Below are 17,418 nucleotides of genomic sequence, written 5' to 3'. Positions count from 1 at the left end.
GTGTCCCTGTGGCTGCAGGTGGTACAAGCTGCACTCCAAGGCTGGGAAGAAGGAGAAGGAGCGTGGTGAGATCCTGGTGAGCCTGCAGTTCACCAGGCACAGCCTGACCGCCAGCATGTTCGATCTGTCCATGAAGGACAAGGCGCGCTCGCCCTTCGGCAAGCTCAAGGACAAGGTGACGGGCAAGAAGAAATACGACCTGGAGTCGGCCTCTGCTATCATCCCCAGCAGCATGGCAGCCCTGGACATGGAGGATGACCTGGAGCTGGGGGGCAAGAAGTCCAAGCTGAAGGGTTTCTTCCTGAAGAACAAGCTGCGGCGGTCGTCGCTGACGCAGTCCAGCACGTCCCTGGGCTCGGACAGCACCATCTCCTCTGCCAGCCTGAGCCTGGCAGCGCCCATGCCCGAGGTGCCCAGGTCCCCCAGCAGGCAGGGCAGCCTGTCCAGCGAGCGCTCTGGTAAGAGGATCAGGGATAATCCCCCCTGCTCCCCTTCCTTTCCCTGCAAGGGGCTGCTGAGAGTTCCTTGCAGCTCTGTTAACTGATTGCTGACCCAGCACAGAGCCAGGGAGTGGGGAATTGGTGATTCCAGTTCCAGGAATGTGGAATGTGGAACCAGCAATGTGGAATTGGTCAGGTTGGGAAAGCCCTCCAGGATCATGGAGTCCAACTGTTCTGTCAGCACTGCCAAGGCCACCACTCACTGTGTCCCCAAGTGCCACAGCCACAGGGCTGTGAAATCCCTGCAGGGGTGGGGACTGCATCCCTGCCCTTTCCATGAGGAATGTCCCCAATGCCTACCCTGAGGCTCCTCTGAGGCCGTTCCCTCTGCTCCTGTCCCTGTTCCCTGGAGCAGAGCCCGGCCCCCCGGCTGTGCCCTCCTGGCAGGAGCTGTGCAGAGCCACAAGGGCCCCCTGAGTCTCCTTTGCTCCAGGATGTCACTAAGAGGTGACAAATCCCCCAAGACCTGTGTGCTGGCGCTGAGGTGTTTGCCAGAATGGGAGGAACGTCCCAGATTTTGCTTTTCCATCCTGCACCACGAGCTCCCAGGATTTGGGGGTTCCTCAGGGCCGTTCCTTTCAGCCCCTCGGGGCAGTCCCTGCCAGGAGGGCCCGGCTGGGCTGGGCTGAGATGAGCTAGGCTGGGCTGGGCTGGGCTGGGCTGGGCTGAGATGAGCTAGGCTGGGCTGGGCTGGGCTGAACCTGGCTGGGCTGGGCCTGGCTGGGCTGGGCTGGGCTGGGCTGGGCCTGGCTGCTGGCCCTGCCCTGGGTCGCTGCTCTCTCGCTCTCTAATGAGCCGCCTCTGCTCGAAGGCAAAGCCCAAGCAGGGCCGGCTCCAGTGATTAAAACAATCTGAGCTCTTGGCACTCCCAGGGCAGTCATTTACAAACAAAAAAGGCCCTTGTAGGGAATTAATTCTCCCTTGGAAACAAATACATCATTCAGTGGCTCAGTTGGCTGAGACAGCACATTGCCAGGTCGGGTGGGAGTCCCCGGGGAGGCCCTGTGGCTTCTGCTGGTGACATTCCTGTGCTGGTTCCATCCTCCTTGGGCTGAGCCTTCCAGCTACTGGGAGCTTCCCTTCCCATGGCAGGGACTGGAACTGGGTGGTCTTTAAGGTCACTTCCAGCCCAAACCATTCCACAATTCTGTGAAGGAAGCAGCATCTCCAGCTGGGAGGGGCAGGCAGCTGTCAGTTGTTTTCCTTGGGTTCTCCATGCAAAAATTGGCAGTAGCCATGAGATCATAGAATCACAGATTTGTTAAGGTTGGAAAAGATGTTTAAGATGATCAAGTCCAACCAAGGCAGTGGGAGGGAGAGGCAGGCACTGCACCCTCCTGGCTCATCACACCAAGCAGTGGCCTGGAGCCCATGGCCCCATCATCTCTTGTTCAGTACAAACTCATACATCAAATGGAAGCTTAAAAACCCTTTAAGGAGCTTCTGAGGAGTTCCTTGCATTTATTACCAAGCTCAGATCCTGTCAGACAATGGGGTTGTCATCTTGCAGAGACTCCTCTGGGGTCCTCCCTTGCAGTTTTGTGTCCCCAGTGTGGCCACACACCAGTGAAGTGTGTTTGCATTTCCAAGGGTTCAATCACAATCCCGTGGCAGGGAGAAGGTTGGGGTGGTTCCCAGCTCTCTTTGGCATGTCCAGGTAGAAGACAAGGATCATCTTGTTAAAAGTGCACATTATGTGGTTCTACACAGATATTTACAATATGTATTTTGATGTATTGATTAGTAGTGCTGTATTAACATTTTAATAATATAATAAATGTAGTCTTGTAATTTCAGGGTAACTTTTGTAGTTAAAATAAGAACTATGTCAGTGGGATTTTTTTAAGAAAGGAATGAGGCACTCACACCAGATAGCAGCCCCAGGACACCTGAATCTTTCAGAGAAAAAGAATTTATTGCCCCATTATCAGAAGAAACGAACTTCTTCTTGCCTTGAAGGCGCTGTTAGGATTAGAAGGAAGAAGTTGAGGATGACCAGACAGAATGCTGTGTTTGATTGGAATTTATGCATCATGTATGAAATGTATGAATTTGCAACAGGCTGTTGTTTTTAAGGGTTAATCCTCTGTTAACGTGGGTCCTTTCTTGGGCTCCTGCTGCCCAGAAAAAGGTACCCAGACACCCATAACTCTTTGTCTTTATTGTCTCATATTGTCCTAATTCAATTTGTCCAAATTATTATTACTCTAATTGTAATAATATTACTATTATTATTACTATTTTATTGATATTTTTATTATTATTACTATTATTTGTATTACTATTTTAAATAATTTTATAATTATTTGTATATATTTATATATAATTATATCTATTATATAATTATATATTATACATACATAATATTTGTATATAATTTTAGTTTTAGAATTATTTTTAATAATTATTTGTATCACTGTTTTTAGTTTTTAGAATTTTTAGTACATTTTTTATTATATCAATATTTGTATTACTATTTTAAATAATTTTTAGAATTATTTGTATATAATTATTTCAGTTTTATAATTATTGTTTAAAAATTATTGGTATTACTATTTTATAATTTTTAGTAATTTTTAAAAATTATTATTACTATTTTAAATAATTTTATAATTTTCATATCATTAAATATAATATATAAGTATATATGTTATATATACATAATTATTTTTATATAATTATTTTATTTTTAGAATTATTTTTATAATTATTTGTATTACTATTTTAATTTTTTAATATTTTAGTAAATTTTAAAATTATTGTTATTATTTGTATTACTATTTTTATAATTTTAATAATTATTTGTATATAATGATATATATTATATATAATTGTATCTATATAATTATTTGTAAATAATTATTTTAATTTTATAATTATTTTTAATAATTATTTGTATCTCTATTTTTAGTTTCTATAATTTTTAGTAATTTTTATTATAAATATTTGTACTACTATTTTTATAATTTTAATAATTATTTGTATATAATGATATAGAATATATATTATATATAATTCTATATATTATATATAATTCTATATATTATATATGATATATATAATATATATTATATATTATATATAGTTATTTGTATATAATTTTATTTTTATAATTATTTCTAATAATTATTGGTGTTGCTATTTTTATAGATTAAAGATTTTTTATAGATTAAATAATTTTAAAGATTATTTTTTAAATAATCTTTAGTAAATATTATTATTAGTATTAGTATTAGTATTACTATTACTATTTTTATAACCATTTTATTACTACTAAACTTTTAACATTTTAAAACCAAGCGATTGGCGTTTTTCACACTCCGTTGTGTTGTGTTGTTTGCTCCCCGCAGTGAAGGAGCCGCCGGCCTCGCCCAAGCTGAGCCACAAGCGAGCGTTCAGCGATGATGTGTCCCAGTGCGGCCCCGCAGAGGTCCCGCAGAGCCCCCAGGCCCGGAGGGACCCCGGCTCCCGCTCGTCCCTCTGCATCAACGGCAGCCACGTGTACGGGGAGGAGGTGGCAGTGCCCAGGAACCCGCCCGCCTCCGCGCCCCTGCCCGTGCCCCGCAGGCAGGACGAGCCCCTGGGCTTCACCCCCCTGCACGCCGAGCCCCACTGGGGGCTGGGCAGCCTGGAGAGGGCCCAGCAGAGGGACGAGCCCCGCTTCATCCCGTCCCCTCCCAGCCTGGCTCTGCAGGAAGAGCTCAAGGTGTCCACCAAGGCCGTGACCCTCAGCAACCACCTGGGCAGGGCCAGGATGGAGGAGAGCGCCCGCCTGGAGGGCAAACCCAGCCAGGGTGCGGCTGCTCCGGGCTTCCCCACTGAGCCAGCCAAGGACAGAGTGCCCGAGGACACCAGGAAGGAGGACAAGAAAGCCAAGGGAGGCTTCTTCCACCACGGGGGCAAAGGCCAGGGGGACAGAGGGACCCCCGTCCACACCTCGGCCGCGGGGGATGAGAGGAGTAAGAGCAGCGGCTGGTTTGGCTCCAAGGAGCCCAAAGAGTCCCCTCAGAAACCCAGGTCAGTGCCAGGGGGTGTGGAGGTCCAGGCTGGTGATTCCTGCCCCAAATTCCTGTCTCCAGCAGCTCCTGGGTGCTCCTGAGAGCGCTCAGGCAAGGGCAGAGCAGGGAAATGCTTCCTTGCTCTTAAATGTCTCAAAGGGAAGGGGATTTTCCTGGATCCTCTCCTGGTTTCTGCCAGAAACCACCTCTGCTGGATGTGGGATGTGTTTTACTCTCAAGGAAGGGGAGGGATCCCCTCCATGGAGAGGGGAGGCTCAGTGTGGTCACACCAAGTGGTTTTGTGGCCTCAAAATACAGATTCATTATCCTTTAATGAACTAAAAAAGCTTCCCTGGCAGTCAGGCTAGGATGTGGGGTAGTGGGATTTGTAATCACATTCCTTTTATGAACCCCACACCCCCTATAGGCTCTGGCCAGGGTGCAGCACTTTGGGTATATGAGATATCATTAATATTCCCAATGTAACTAGTCCCAACCCTGCTCCTTCTTCTTCCCATCCCACCCAGCCTTCCCTTCTCCCAGTTATGAATCTCTAACTGTTCTTGCTTTGTGTGGTGATTCATCCCTCCCAGTCCTCATGGTTTGTGGTGTTTGTGCTGTTCCTGTGAGGAATTCATCACCCGTGTCCCCCCTGGAGCTGAGCTGGCAGTCCAGAGGTCGAGGGTGGTGTCAGTAAAGGGCAGGAAATGGGGTTAAAATCAGCCAGAGAAAAACAAGCAGCACTCAGAGCAGAGCTGCTTCAGTCTGCAGGCTTGTTTATTGGAGGGATTTTCTAATCTGGGCTGACTTTAACCTCATTTATTAAGCAGAAGGATTTTGGTTCAGTCTGAGCCTCATTTAATGAAGAGGGCACTCCTGGTTTATTCCACATAACCTGGCTCCCACAGGATTAAACTTGTGAGGGGATGAGCACATCCCTCAGCCTGGCTCCAGCCCCAAAATTCCTCCTTTCCCATGCTCGTGGTGGCCTTGAGGCTGCACAGGCAGAGATGGGACACTGGGACAGGCAAGAGCTGCTCCCTGAGGCAGGAATATCAGCAATATCCCATCCCACTGGAGCTCAGTCCCACAAAGTCCAGCAGTGGGAAGAATGTGAGACAGGTGTGAGGTCTGAGGGCTGCTGTGCTGCACCTCTGGCATTCCCTGTGCCTGGCAGTGCCCAAGGATGGGGCTTGGAGCACCCTGGGCTGGTGGAAGGTCCCTGTCCATGGCAGGGCTGGAATGGGATGGGCTGTAAGGTCCCTTCCAACCCTCACCGGGCTGTGATTCTGGGATTTCCTGGAGACTCAAAGCCCTGGAGTGGTTTGGGGTCACATCCCAGGGCAGGGTTTGTGCATGAGCCTGAAGAACTCTGGTCTCTACACCCTGTCCTTGAGGAAGGACAGGGCATTCCCACTCAAGATTGTTCTTTTGATTTTTCTTTCTAATTTTGGGATAAGAAACCTGCTGGTTAAGGCCTAGAGTAAAAAATCAAGGTTTAAAAATCCTGCTGTATCCAGGCAGTGCCTCCACAAGTGCCTGAGGCAGCCAGGGAAGCATCAGTGGGATGGGATGGGATGGGATGGAATGGGATGGGATGGGATGGGATGGGATGGGATGGGATGGGATGGGATGGGATGGGACGGAGCTGCCCTCGGCATCTCTCTCTGGGGCCTTTTCCTTGGGAAATGGGTGAGAAACCAGCAGGTTTTCCCCTCTTGGCAGTCTGGGAAGGAGGCAGGCGGGGCCACGATGCTCTGATTTCAAGGCAGGGATGTCAGGTCCAGCTCCTTGTCCATCCAGCCTAGTGAATAATCACCAGGGGCGCCCCTAAACACTGCAGCTTCCTGACAGCTCCCTGCACTCATCCCCAGCTCTGCTCCTTTCCCAGAGAGTTCTACTCCATGGCTTTGTTTAAATCCCCTTCAGTGCTCACAGTTTAAGCTCAGGCTCAGCCAAAGCTGAGCTTTGCTCAGAGCTGCCTTGCCAAGGACTTTGTCCCTGAGGAGAGGCTTGGGTGAGCTGTGGCAGCAGCTCCTCTGGCTGGGTTTTCTCTCCCAAAACCAGGAATGGATCCCAAGCAGCACAAATGGCAGGGAAGGAATTCACATAACCCCTTTGGGGTGTTTAGGAACATCTGAGTGGGCTTTAGGTGCAGTTTGCAATTGAGAATGGGAAATAATGAGCTTGAACTGGAGCAGGGGGGATTGAGAGGAGGAGCTGGGAGGAATGGCTCCTGGAGGATGGGGAAATGCTGGGGATGCCTGGCTGGGAAGGGATTCTCCCTCCCAGTGTCCAGGGATTGGGCTGAGCTGAGAACCAGGGATTGGGACAGCTGAGAACCTCTGGGGAGCATTGCAGGGATCATTTGGTGACTGAGGCTGATTTGCTGCAGAAGGGCCCTGTCCATCCTCACAGGGACAGGGTTGGTCTCTGCCCTGCTCTTCCCAGTGCTCCAGTTGTCCTGGCCATTCATTAGGACATCATTACTTGTTTTAATTACACACAGCTGACTTCTCTGATTTCATTTTGCTTCCTTACACTGAACGATCTCATGGCCCAGGCTGGTGGCTCAGGTCAAAGCTGTGGAAGAGCTTTTAGGTTTTGGTGGCTTCCAAGTGCCAGAGGGCATTTCAGATGGGACCTTGGCATGGAATTCCTGGCTGGGAGGGTGGGCAGGGGCTGGGCTGGAATTCCCAGATTTGCTGTGGCTGCCCCTGGATCCCTGGCAGTGTCCAAGGCCAGGCTGGACACTGGGGCTGGAGCAGCCTGGGACAGTGGGAGGTGTCCCTGCCATGGCAAGGGTGGGATGGGGTGGGATTTGAGGTCCCTTCCAGCCCAAACCATTCCAGATTCTGTGATCTCTGGAGTTCTCTGATGTCCATCTGTGGCTGTTCAGTAGCAGTGTCACTCCTAGAGCTGGACTAACCCTTGCTCTGGAGAGAAGCAGCCTCTGAACTGAGCAGTTTAAAGTCTTGACTTATTTGCAGAAAGGATTTTTCCCCTCCTTCTCTCCTGACTCTGGAAACTTCTGCCAGCAGCACCCTCTCACCTGTTTGGCCGCCTTGGATAGGCCAAGCGTAACCCAGGGCTGAAGGTGGTGAGAAAGCATCAAAATCAGTCATTTGCAAGCCCAGAAGCCTCAGCCTGTAATTAGTTAAAAGGTCTGTAATTAGAGGGATGGTTTGAGATTGCCTGCAGCAAAGCCCAGCCTGGCACAGCTCATCTTTACCCACTTGCTCTGCCAAACACACCCTTCCCAAAATAAGGAGCTACTGCTTTGGGCTGGGTTTAACTGAAGCTTTATAAAGAGGGTTTTGTTGTGTGCTGGAGGGGGTTTGCTGAGCCCTCAGTGTGGGAGCTGGCTCTGCAAACCTGCCTGTGCTCTCCCTGGGGACAGAACTGGGCATTTCTGCCTTCAGCCCTTATTTACACCCTGTTTTCCCTGATCCTCCTCAGGGAAGCTCTGCTCATCATCCCTGGCTTTGCTAATCCCTGGAGCTCCAGGCTTTGATCCTGGAGGGGATGGAGCAGTAGGAAGATGCTGTTTGCTCTTTGGAGGCTGAATAAAAGCCTGGTTGGGGGTTGTTGCTTTGAATGTCAGTGGTTAAGGGCTGTGTGTAAGGAAGAAGCTCAGCAGGTTTATTTGAGGCAAAGCCTGGGGCTGAAACAATCCTTTACATGTTTCCAGGGTTTCCTCCAATGTTATCAGAGCTCTGCAGCTCCTGCTTCCTGTGGAGAATCCTGATGATAAAATGGGGCTGTATCTTAGGCCTGGCAGCAGGAGAAAGAGGAAATTGTGGCCTGTCCTATAAAAACAGGGGCATTTTCAGAATCAAGCCCCTTCCCAGAGCCCATACCCTTGGATCCAGCAGTGAGGCCAAACATTGACTCAGTTCCTCCCTGTTCCTCATGTCCTAAAAATTGCCTTTCCTAAGGGCTGGGAATGGGAGCAGGGCTTGGGGTGGCTGGAGCAGAGTCCTTGGCCAGGCTGGCAGTGCTGAGATGGAGCGTGGAGCCTGTGACAGCCCCTCCAAAGCCAGCAGCACCCCCAGAGCAGAGCCTGGGAGGCTGCAGAGGTTGAGGAAGAGGGAATGAAGGCCATGATGTGAAAGCAGAGTGTTGTGGCTAACAGGGATGAATCCATGGGAGCCATCAGGTCACAGCTGTGGCACAGGAATTGTGCAGCTCTGCCCCTGCCTTGGAGCAGCCCCAGGGATGGAGTGGGGTCAGTGTGAGGATGGAAAATGGCTCTTGGTGCTGCTGAGCCTGCCCTTCCCAGGGATAGACAGGAGGCAGGATGGGGAGCTGGACCCAGAGCTGGCACCAGCTCAGCCCTGATGTGCTTTGGAACCATCCAGGAAAAGCACAGCCCCACTCCCACTCCTAAAAGTGGGAATTGGGGGTTGATGTTGGCATCTCTCTGGGTTTCTACTGCCCAGATTTCTCCTGTTTTTTAAAATTCCTGTGGTTTTGAGGGCAAATGTCTGTAAAGGAAGATCTGTCCATTTGAATGGGGATGATGGACAGGTGAGGCCCAAGGGAAGAGCAAAGTGGTTATTGCACAGACAATTATTATAGATTATTTATGGATTATTATAGGTGATTTATTATAGAAAAACCAAATCCTTCCACCTCTGGATTTCCTATTTAAAACACATTCCCTGACTCCTTCCCTCTGGTGCTCCCGCCCTGTACAAAAATGTCCTGGGCTGTTGTTGCCATCTCTTCAGCACAATTCCTGCTCCTGCTGGTGGGAGGAGGATCCTGATCCCTGCCAGGTCTGGAGCTGCTGCAGGATGCTCCAGCCCCTCCATGCTGTGCTTTTCCACCCAGGGGAGCCCTGTCTGCGGAAAAATGGGGCCAAAAGCAGTTCAGGAGTGGCACCCGCGGGTCCAGCCCTCCTGGAGGGATTCCCTGGGGCTGCAGCACAGCTCTGCCCTCAGCACAGCAGGGCTGGGTCCCTCCCTGCCCTTCCCATGTGCTTCTTTCTGCTGCTGGTGCAGAGCCCTGCCCAGCCTGAGAGCAGCCTGGGATCCGGAGGGAGAAATTTCCCTGCACTGAACAAGCCGTTTCCAATAGACTTTTTCCATCAGGGGGTTGCTCAGCAATATTTTATTTCCCTTTTTTTTTTTTTTTATTGCTGCGAGGCTCAAAGGCGTCTGTGAAGTGCTGCCAAACAAATAAATGAGAGCAGGGAGGTACCCGAGATTTATTTTGGCTGGCGGAGCCGTGTGCTGGGAATGGGAGGGGAAGGAGGAGCGGCGGGAGGAGGAGGAGGAGGAGGATGAGGAGGAGGGTGAGTCAGCGTTTCACAGAGCTGCTGCCATCAGACAAGTGTAGGTTTCCCTCTAGAGGAATCTGCCGTGCTCCACTCCAGCTCTCACCCAGCACTTCCAGCATCCTCCCTCAGGGGGGTGGGAAAAGGGGATTTTGGGCTTAGGGCAAGGAATGGGGGTGGACAGGGATGTCCATCCCAAGGAATGGGGAGGAACAGGGATGTCCATCCCAAGGAATGGAGGGTCAGGCAGGGATGTCCATCCCAAGGAATGGGGTTGAACGGTGATGCTGCAATTTGAAATCCCAGTGGAAAGTCACAGATTCTCAAACGGCCTCAGGCTGTGCCAGGGGAGGGTCAGGCTGGATATTGGGAAAATTTCTTCCTGTAAAGGTTTGTCCAGCCCTGGCACAGCTTCCCAAGGCAGGGGTGGAGTTCCCATCCCTGGAGGGCTTTAAAAGCCCTGTGGATGTGACATTTGGGGACAGGGGTCAGTGGTGGCCTTGGCAGTGCTGAGGATGCTTGGACTTGATGGTCTTAGAGGGCTTTTCCAACCTAAACATTCCATGATTCTTCTGCCTGGAACTCGCAGCGAAGAGCCCCTGAACAAACCCTAGTGGGTCTCAGCAGGAATGGGGTTGAGGAGCAGAAAGGAAATTTCCACAGTGGAGCTGCAGGGGAAAATGAGAATCCAACAAATGGATTCAAGTTCTGTCTTTACAGATGTAGCCAATATCACCAGGTCCAGCACCCCATGAGCCCCATCAGGACTTGACAAGGCTTGCAGGGACAGGAGCCAGGGAATGGCTCCCACTGGGAAAGGGGAGATGGGGCTGGGATCTTGGCAAGGAATTGCTGGCTGGGAGGGTGGGCAGGGGCTGGGCTGGAATTGCCAGATTTGCTGTGGCTGCCCCTGGATCCCTGGCAGTGCCCAAGACCAGGTTGGACATTGGGGCTTGGATCCACCTGGGACAGTGGGAGGTGTCCCTGCCATGGCAGGGTGGAATGGGATGATCCTTAAGGCCCATTCCAACCCAGACCATTCCATGGTGACCTGGGGAATAAAGACAGGATCATCTCAGGGGTTTGAGGAGGCCTTGAAGCTGTTCCTGCACCTGTGCAGGTGGGGATTGGTGCAGTCCAGGTGCCTGGAATTGCTGCTCTGGCATCAGCCCCCCCTGAGGAGGGAACTTCACCCACTCAGCTCCTGGCAGCTGGCATGGTCATTAGCAGCCAGTGCTCGTTAATCAATGCAGCTGATTAATGCTCTGCAGCCTTTTAGAGCTGGAGCCCAGCAGAGCTGGATCAGGCCCTGGCTGCTCTTACTCAGCACAAAGGATGGATCTCAGTCTGGAGCAAAACATGGAAGCAGTGCCAGCAGGACAGGCAGAGGTGGGGCAGGGCTGTGTGCCCCTTGCAGCCTCCCTGGCATCCTGGTGGTTGGACATTGTCACCTTCCCTTGTCACCTTCCCTTGTCACCTTCCCTTTCCAGCTGGGAAGGAAAATTTGCCCTGTTAAAATCTATTTGTGGATGTTGTGAACTCATCCAGCTGAGTGGTCAGGTGCTGAGCAGCTGCTCCCCTCTTCTGGGGAGCTCAGATTCGAGGGGGATTGGGGAAAAATGTCCAACCCTCTGCTGATCTCCAGGCTGGCAATGCTAGGAGAGGTTTCTCTCCATGCAGAGAGTGGCTGCCAGTCTGGGGTGCTCTGTGCCTCAGGGTCCATCAGCTTCTCCCAAAACTTCTGGAGGCTTTGTGTGCTCACCCAGAGCTCAAAACCTCTGGGAAGAACTGGGCTGCAGCTGTGGGGTTGTTCCTGGCTGCTCCTGCCTGGGCCAAGCAGAAGAGGACATGGAGAAGGGCAGGACTGCCTGGGGACCAGGCTGGGCACTGCCACCACGGCTGCTGTGTGGCAGCAGGAGAGGGCACCCACGAGCTGTCTGTGCCCCAGAGGAGCTGCAGATCTCAGTCAGGATGAAGGGCTCCAGGCTTTTCTTTGGCCTTGGCTTACCAGGTCCCTTCAGTGGAGTCCCATGTGTGCTGGAGCAGAGCCAGGAGTGTTCCTGCCCCCAGACTGGCACGGGGGACTTTGGTGGCATGGATGGCTTCAATGGGCACCTTTCCAAGGAGCTGCTGAGAGCAGGATGTGGGAAGGGGCTGTGCAGCTGTCAAGAGTGGGAGCAGGAGGTGCCCATGGTGGGGGCATCACTCCTGGGCCAGATGCTGCCAGCCCAATGCCCTCCCTGCTTTGGGACCGACCAGCTGCACATCACCAGCATCAGCTCTTGCCTCAAGGTGGCATTTTGTGCTTTAAAATGTGTCTGAGGAGTTTGGTGGATGCACAATAACATGGAAATAGTTGTCCAAGCAACTTTGTGATCCTGCAGTGCCACCTGCAATCCCTCCCAGCAGCGGGGCAGGGAGATCCCAGGGTGGAGCCCCAGGGATGGACATGCCCTGGGGCACCTTGGCAAATTAATTCAGTTATTCCTTTCTCTTAAACCTTGGTGTGCCCAGAGCTGGCTGATCCACACCCATATCTCTCCCCAGCCAAGAGGGGACCTCTCTGGAGCTCTCTGGTGCAGGAGGCATCAATCCCATGGGATCTGTTATGGAGCAGGGCCAGGTGCCCTGTCCTGGGGATGGGATTGCTCCTCCCAAGGGTGAGGCAAGGGGATGGGCCCAGAGGAGGGAGTGTGGCAGTCAGAGCACCAGATGGATGTGGGGTGTCCACGCCACACCCTGCTTTGTGATGTGAAAACCTCTGAGCCTGCTGAGCCTCCCTGGTGGTGACTCCTCATTGCTGCAGTTGTGGTGACTCCACATTGCTGCAGTTGTTCCCAAAGGAAGATCAATGAAATCCCACAGAAAGGTCCCTCAGTCCTGCTTGAGCAGGCAGCAGGGCGCTGTCAGCCTCACTTGGGGTGAGACTCTGAATTCCAGGTGTGCTGAACCCCTTCCACCTTGGGATCCCCCTGGGGTTTCAGGCATCTCGGGATCTCGGGCAAAGGGATGTGACAAGGGGCATATGGGAGGTGGGACAGTGTCCAAGTGGGGACAGGGCCCTGTCCTGGCCAGGTGCTCCTTCCTGCTGGGCTCTGGACCCTCTGCCCTGTCCCTCCCTCCCACGCAGGCGTGAGCTCCGTGTGTGCTCCCATGCTGGTCATGTTGGCAAACCAGTGAGGAGGCACTGGGGTGAACTGGGAAAGGCTCCTCTGTGTGCCTGCACTGGTTCAGGTAACCCTGATCCAAGAGCCCGGGCTGCTCCTGGTGCTGCACCTGCCCCGGGTGCCACCAGCACCAGGACAAACTCACCTTGGGCTGCAGGAGAAAGTGGGGAACCCTCTCTGGCTCCTGGGCAGAAGGGGAATGTGGAGGAGTGTCCTGGGAGCAGGGCTGCCCCTCGCTGGGTGTCGTGCATGCCCCTTCCACGCCGTGACTCCATAATCATTGCTGTGCCTAACAAGAGCCAGGCATGGATCGGTCATTGCGCTGCTTGGAGCGTCTGTGGTGTGTGTGGTGTGTGCTTCCAGCCCTGTCACAGCATTAACCAGGAGGACTGTTCTGTCTTCCCTCCACAGCCTGGAAGTGTCTCCTCAGGTAGAAACCAGCTCAGATGCTCCTTCTCATTGTGCTCCCTGCTCCCCTGCCCTGTGCCCCGCTGCCCTTGCTGCTAGCATGCCGAGCTCTAACCTCCCTCCTGCTCCTGGAGACAGACAGGCCGGATGCTTGGCCCCCACCAACCCATTCCTCAACTCCCTGCAGAGCAATCCCTTCTTTGAGGAGCTCCTCGCTGACCAGGTACTAAATTCTCCTTCACCTACTCACTTTCTCTCTAGTTTCCCGCCTGGGCCGCGTGCTGCACCCGAGGTCGCTGGGAGCTTTTATTCCTCTGAGGATTGCAGTCCCTCTGGCTCCCCAAGGCGCACAGAGCCCCAGAGGGAGTCTCCAGCCCAGAGCGTTGGTGTCCCCGTGCCTGAAACCAGTCCCCCAGCACCGGGAGAGCTCCCTCCTGCCGACACCGACACCGAGCCCGCCGTCCCCTCGGAGTGGGACGATACCTTCGATGCCTTTGCCACCAGCAGGCTCAAACCAGAGCGGAACAAGGAGAACTTTTTTGCCTCGGTGTCAGCAGAGGGCATGGCTTTCATCGATGACCCCAGAGCCAGCCCGACGGAGAGCTCAGCGGGGCCGCCCTGCCAGAAGGGCTCCCAAGTGTTCGAAAAGGCGGCTGAAATCCCTGCGGCTCTCCGCTCCTGGACAAATTTCTCCGCCTTAGACGTGGGGGCCAATCTGGTGAGCACCACCCAGGAGGCCACGGTGATCGAGGACGTGCTGAGCCCCGTGTCCGTGGGCTCCATGGCCAGGAGGAGGAAAAGCAGCACGCCCATGGTCTGGACAGCCGCCTTTGCCTCGGGCAACCCCGGGGACAAAGAGGCGTCAGCAGCACTGAGCACTGAAAATAGCGCTAGGGAGGAGGGGGACAGCGGTGAGGAGGAGTCTCTCAGCACGGGGACGAACGGCTGGATGACCATAGCCACGGAGAGCGCCGCCGAGCCCTCAGAGAGCGCCGGGGAGCAGCCGGCTCCTCAGGGCCCCTTCGGCCCGCGCCCGCCCTTCCTGGGCGAGGGCACCTTTGAAGCCCAGAGCTCGTCCCGTGCCACCACCGCCACCTGTGTGCTACCCATGAGCTCCTTCCCCCCCGAGCCGGTCCCCGAGGCCCCGCCGGGCAGCACCGTGGTGGCGGCCGTGCCCCCGCGGGTGCCGGGGGACGCGGCGGGGCGGAGGTTCCCCGAGGCGGGCGCGGAGCCCGGGGAGGGAGCCTTGGACATCCGCAGCTCGGTGTTCCGGCTACAGGCCAGCATGCGGCTGGAGGCCAGCGAGGGCCTGCTGCACTTCAGCTCCGACATCCGCGAGAGGCGCGTGGTGCTGGCGCCGTGGGCAGGGCCCCAGGGCTGCCCGGAGCTGCCGCCCGGGCCGCCCCCCAAACCACCCCGGCGGTTCGCGGCCGCGGGCCCCGTGGGGGACGGCGAGGACGAGGAGCCTGGTGGCACCCAGCGAGGCAAGCAGGAGCCGTGGGAAGAGTCAAAGGGCCCAGGAGCAGAGATGGGATTGCCGAGGAGCCGTGCGAGCAGCGAGCCCTCCGTTCCGGCGCCTCCCAGCCTGCCCGCACCCGGAGCGGCCGCCGCTGAAGCCGGGAGAGAGTTCGCAGCGTCTGAGGGTGCCAGAGCTGCTGCTATGGACCCAGCAGCTGGCTTGGGGACAGGAGCCGACACCTCTGTGGGCGAACACCCATCAGAGATGAACGAGACAGATGTGGCCGAACAGTTTGAGACTTGCATGTCCAACTTCTCCGTGGATGGACTGGACCGGTCGGGTGCTGAGGAGAGCTGGAGCCAGCCCCGTTTATCCCCTCAGGGGGCCACAGTCAGTGCCAAGTGGGAAATGGCCTCCAAGCAGGAGCTGTTCCCTGAGGAGCTCAGTATTTCAGGACTAAACCCACCTTCCAAGCTAGACCTGGGCCAGCCCACCAGCTGGACAGCTCTGGGAGAGCAGGAGGCAGCCGGGCATCCACACCCGCCGCCCCAAAGGTTAGAACACAGGCAGAGGCCACGCCAGCTGGAGCTGGCGTGCCAGGATGGCGAGGGGCGAGCAGGAGAGCAGCCCAGGCCCCGTGCCCCTCCCCGGGAGGCAGAGCAGGGCAGGACCCCCGCCAGCGAGGAGCCCCAGGGGCGCTGGGCAGAGAGCAGGATAGACTTCAAGAAAGCCGATTTCTGGAAGCCAGATAAGATAGAGAGGCACACACAGGGAGCTTCAGCACCGAGAAACCCCTTCACCCTGGCGCTGAGCCCCAATTCCCCGAGCAACCCCTTCGTGGAGAGGCCCCCAGCCCCTGTCCCTGTCCAGGCTGTGCTGCCCGAAAAGCTTGAGCAGGGCGACTTCAGCTTCCGCAGCCCGCAGGAGGAGCCCCCCGGGCACGGCTTGCAGCCCACTAACGCTACCCCCCTGCATGTCAGCCCGCCCCTGGCCTTCTCCACCCCTTTCCCCGCGGCTGCCACTAACCCCGAGCCGTGTGGCCGCCCCCGGGCCCCCGCGGGGGTCCCCGCCCGCCGCGCCGCCGCCCGGCCCTGCCCGTGCCCGCAGCCCGGGGAAGCTTCGGCGCTCCTGGTTCTGCCCAGGGAGACACGGCCGGCTGAGAAGCCCTTTGGCCAGCAGACGACCAGGTGAGCACTGCGGGGAAGGCGAAGGGCGTGTGTCTGTGTGGGAGAGGTGAGCCCTTGGCCCCTCCTGCTGCTGGCCCCCTCTGCTGCTGGCAGGGCTGGCTCCGAGGAGGCTGCTCCACGTCTGCTGCAGCTCCTGTTCCCTCACCTTCCCCTGGTCCCAGAGAGCCCAGCCCGAGCTGCTGGGAGCCTTGGCTCTCTGGGATGCTGAGGGAAGTGGCCACTGGTGTCTGGTGTGGCCGGGGCAAAGGGTTCCATGCAACCCAGCTGGAAATCCAGAGCTGCACCCACATTGCACCCAGTGCTGATTTTGGTTCCATCATCCCCCACCCCGTGCTTGCAGAAGAAATGCCTTTCCCGTGCCTGCCAGGAGAGCTTGTGGCTGTTTGTGCTCTCCTGAGCTCCCTCATGGCATGTGCACAGCTGCTGCCCCTGCCCTTGCCATCCATCCAGCTTTGGCTGCTTTCCTCTCCAGTACCCATTGGGTACTGAAAACCTTCTGTCCATAGCCAAAAAAAGAGTTTTTTCACCAGGGCGAAATGCCCCTCTGCCCTCCCTCCTGCAGAGATGCCCATTGGTGATGAAGGACCTGGGATTTAGCCTTGAGGCTGATGGGAATGGGAAGGGTGGAAAGAAGGGGCTGTTCCTCCTCCCAGGTCAATCCTGGATCTGTACAAATGCCACAAAGCAAAGCTGGTGAGTTCAGGGCATGGAGTCTTGCTCTGTGTCCTTCAGTTCATCTCAATTTCCTGGTTCTCCTTCCCCTGGTCTGCCTGGGCTCTGCCTGCCCAGGGGATTTACTGAGCTCCAGTAGGGGTTTATTGGTCAGCCTCACTGATCGTGAGGCAAATGGAGCTTCCTGGGGGCACCAAAATGGTAAAATCCCACCTGAACAAGACTGATTGTGGCCCTGGGGAGAGGAAGAGGGGGAGGATGGGGCCAGCAGAACTCACTGAGCTCCAGTCCTTCCACCAGGGTTGAGCATGAGGTGCAAAGTGATATTGGGAGCCAAGACAGCATCTGGCTGGGTCTGTCAGATGATATTTTTTCTTCTTATTTAAGCCAGACCCTCCAATCATTTTTAATTGGATTATTCATCCACCAGCAGATAGCCTTCTTCAAAATTTGCAGGGCTGCTGCCCAGAAACGTGGATTTTGTTATGTTTCATGGAAAGAGAAGTGTCCTGTGGTCCCAAAGGGATCACTGAGGCAGTGAGGGAAGCACAGGGGTCTCTGTGTTGGTGGTACCTGCTTCTGGCCATCCCTGTGCATCCATCCAGGCCTGGCTGGCTCCTGGGATGGAATGGGCTGGGATCCAAGAGCTGCATATCCTGGATATCAGGGCTGGCTTCTGTCGTGACACGTGGCCAGGAGCTCCTGAACGTCCCTGCTTGGGTTCCTCCAGCACAGTTTGGGTCCTT

The 17,418-nt window shown here is 54.3% G+C and overlaps 1 protein-coding gene across 7 annotated transcripts in view; it reads left to right on the top strand.

Annotated features, from left to right (window-relative positions):
* RAB11FIP5 (RAB11 family interacting protein 5) overlaps positions 1 to 17,418 on the top strand; it is a 45,392-nt gene that overhangs the window by 17,114 nt on the left and 10,860 nt on the right. For 4 of the 7 annotated variants that reach the window (XM_059470943.1, XM_059470942.1, XM_059470941.1 and 1 more), the window contains exons 2-4: positions 19 to 458; positions 3,851 to 4,517; positions 13,616 to 16,000. In XM_059470943.1, the coding sequence (XP_059326926.1) occupies positions 19 to 458; positions 3,851 to 4,517; positions 13,616 to 16,000 (3,492 nt within the window). The remainder of the gene's footprint in view (positions 1 to 18; positions 459 to 3,850; positions 4,518 to 13,615; positions 16,001 to 17,418) is intronic. The other 3 variants (XM_059470946.1, XM_059470945.1, XM_059470944.1) reach the window with 1 other exon arrangement.

The sequence above is a fragment of the Ammospiza nelsoni genome, chromosome 4 (genome assembly GCF_027579445.1).
Source record: "Ammospiza nelsoni isolate bAmmNel1 chromosome 4, bAmmNel1.pri, whole genome shotgun sequence".
Taxonomy (NCBI): Eukaryota; Metazoa; Chordata; class Aves; order Passeriformes; family Passerellidae; genus Ammospiza; species Ammospiza nelsoni.
This window is presented reverse-complemented; position numbering and strand designations above follow the sequence as displayed.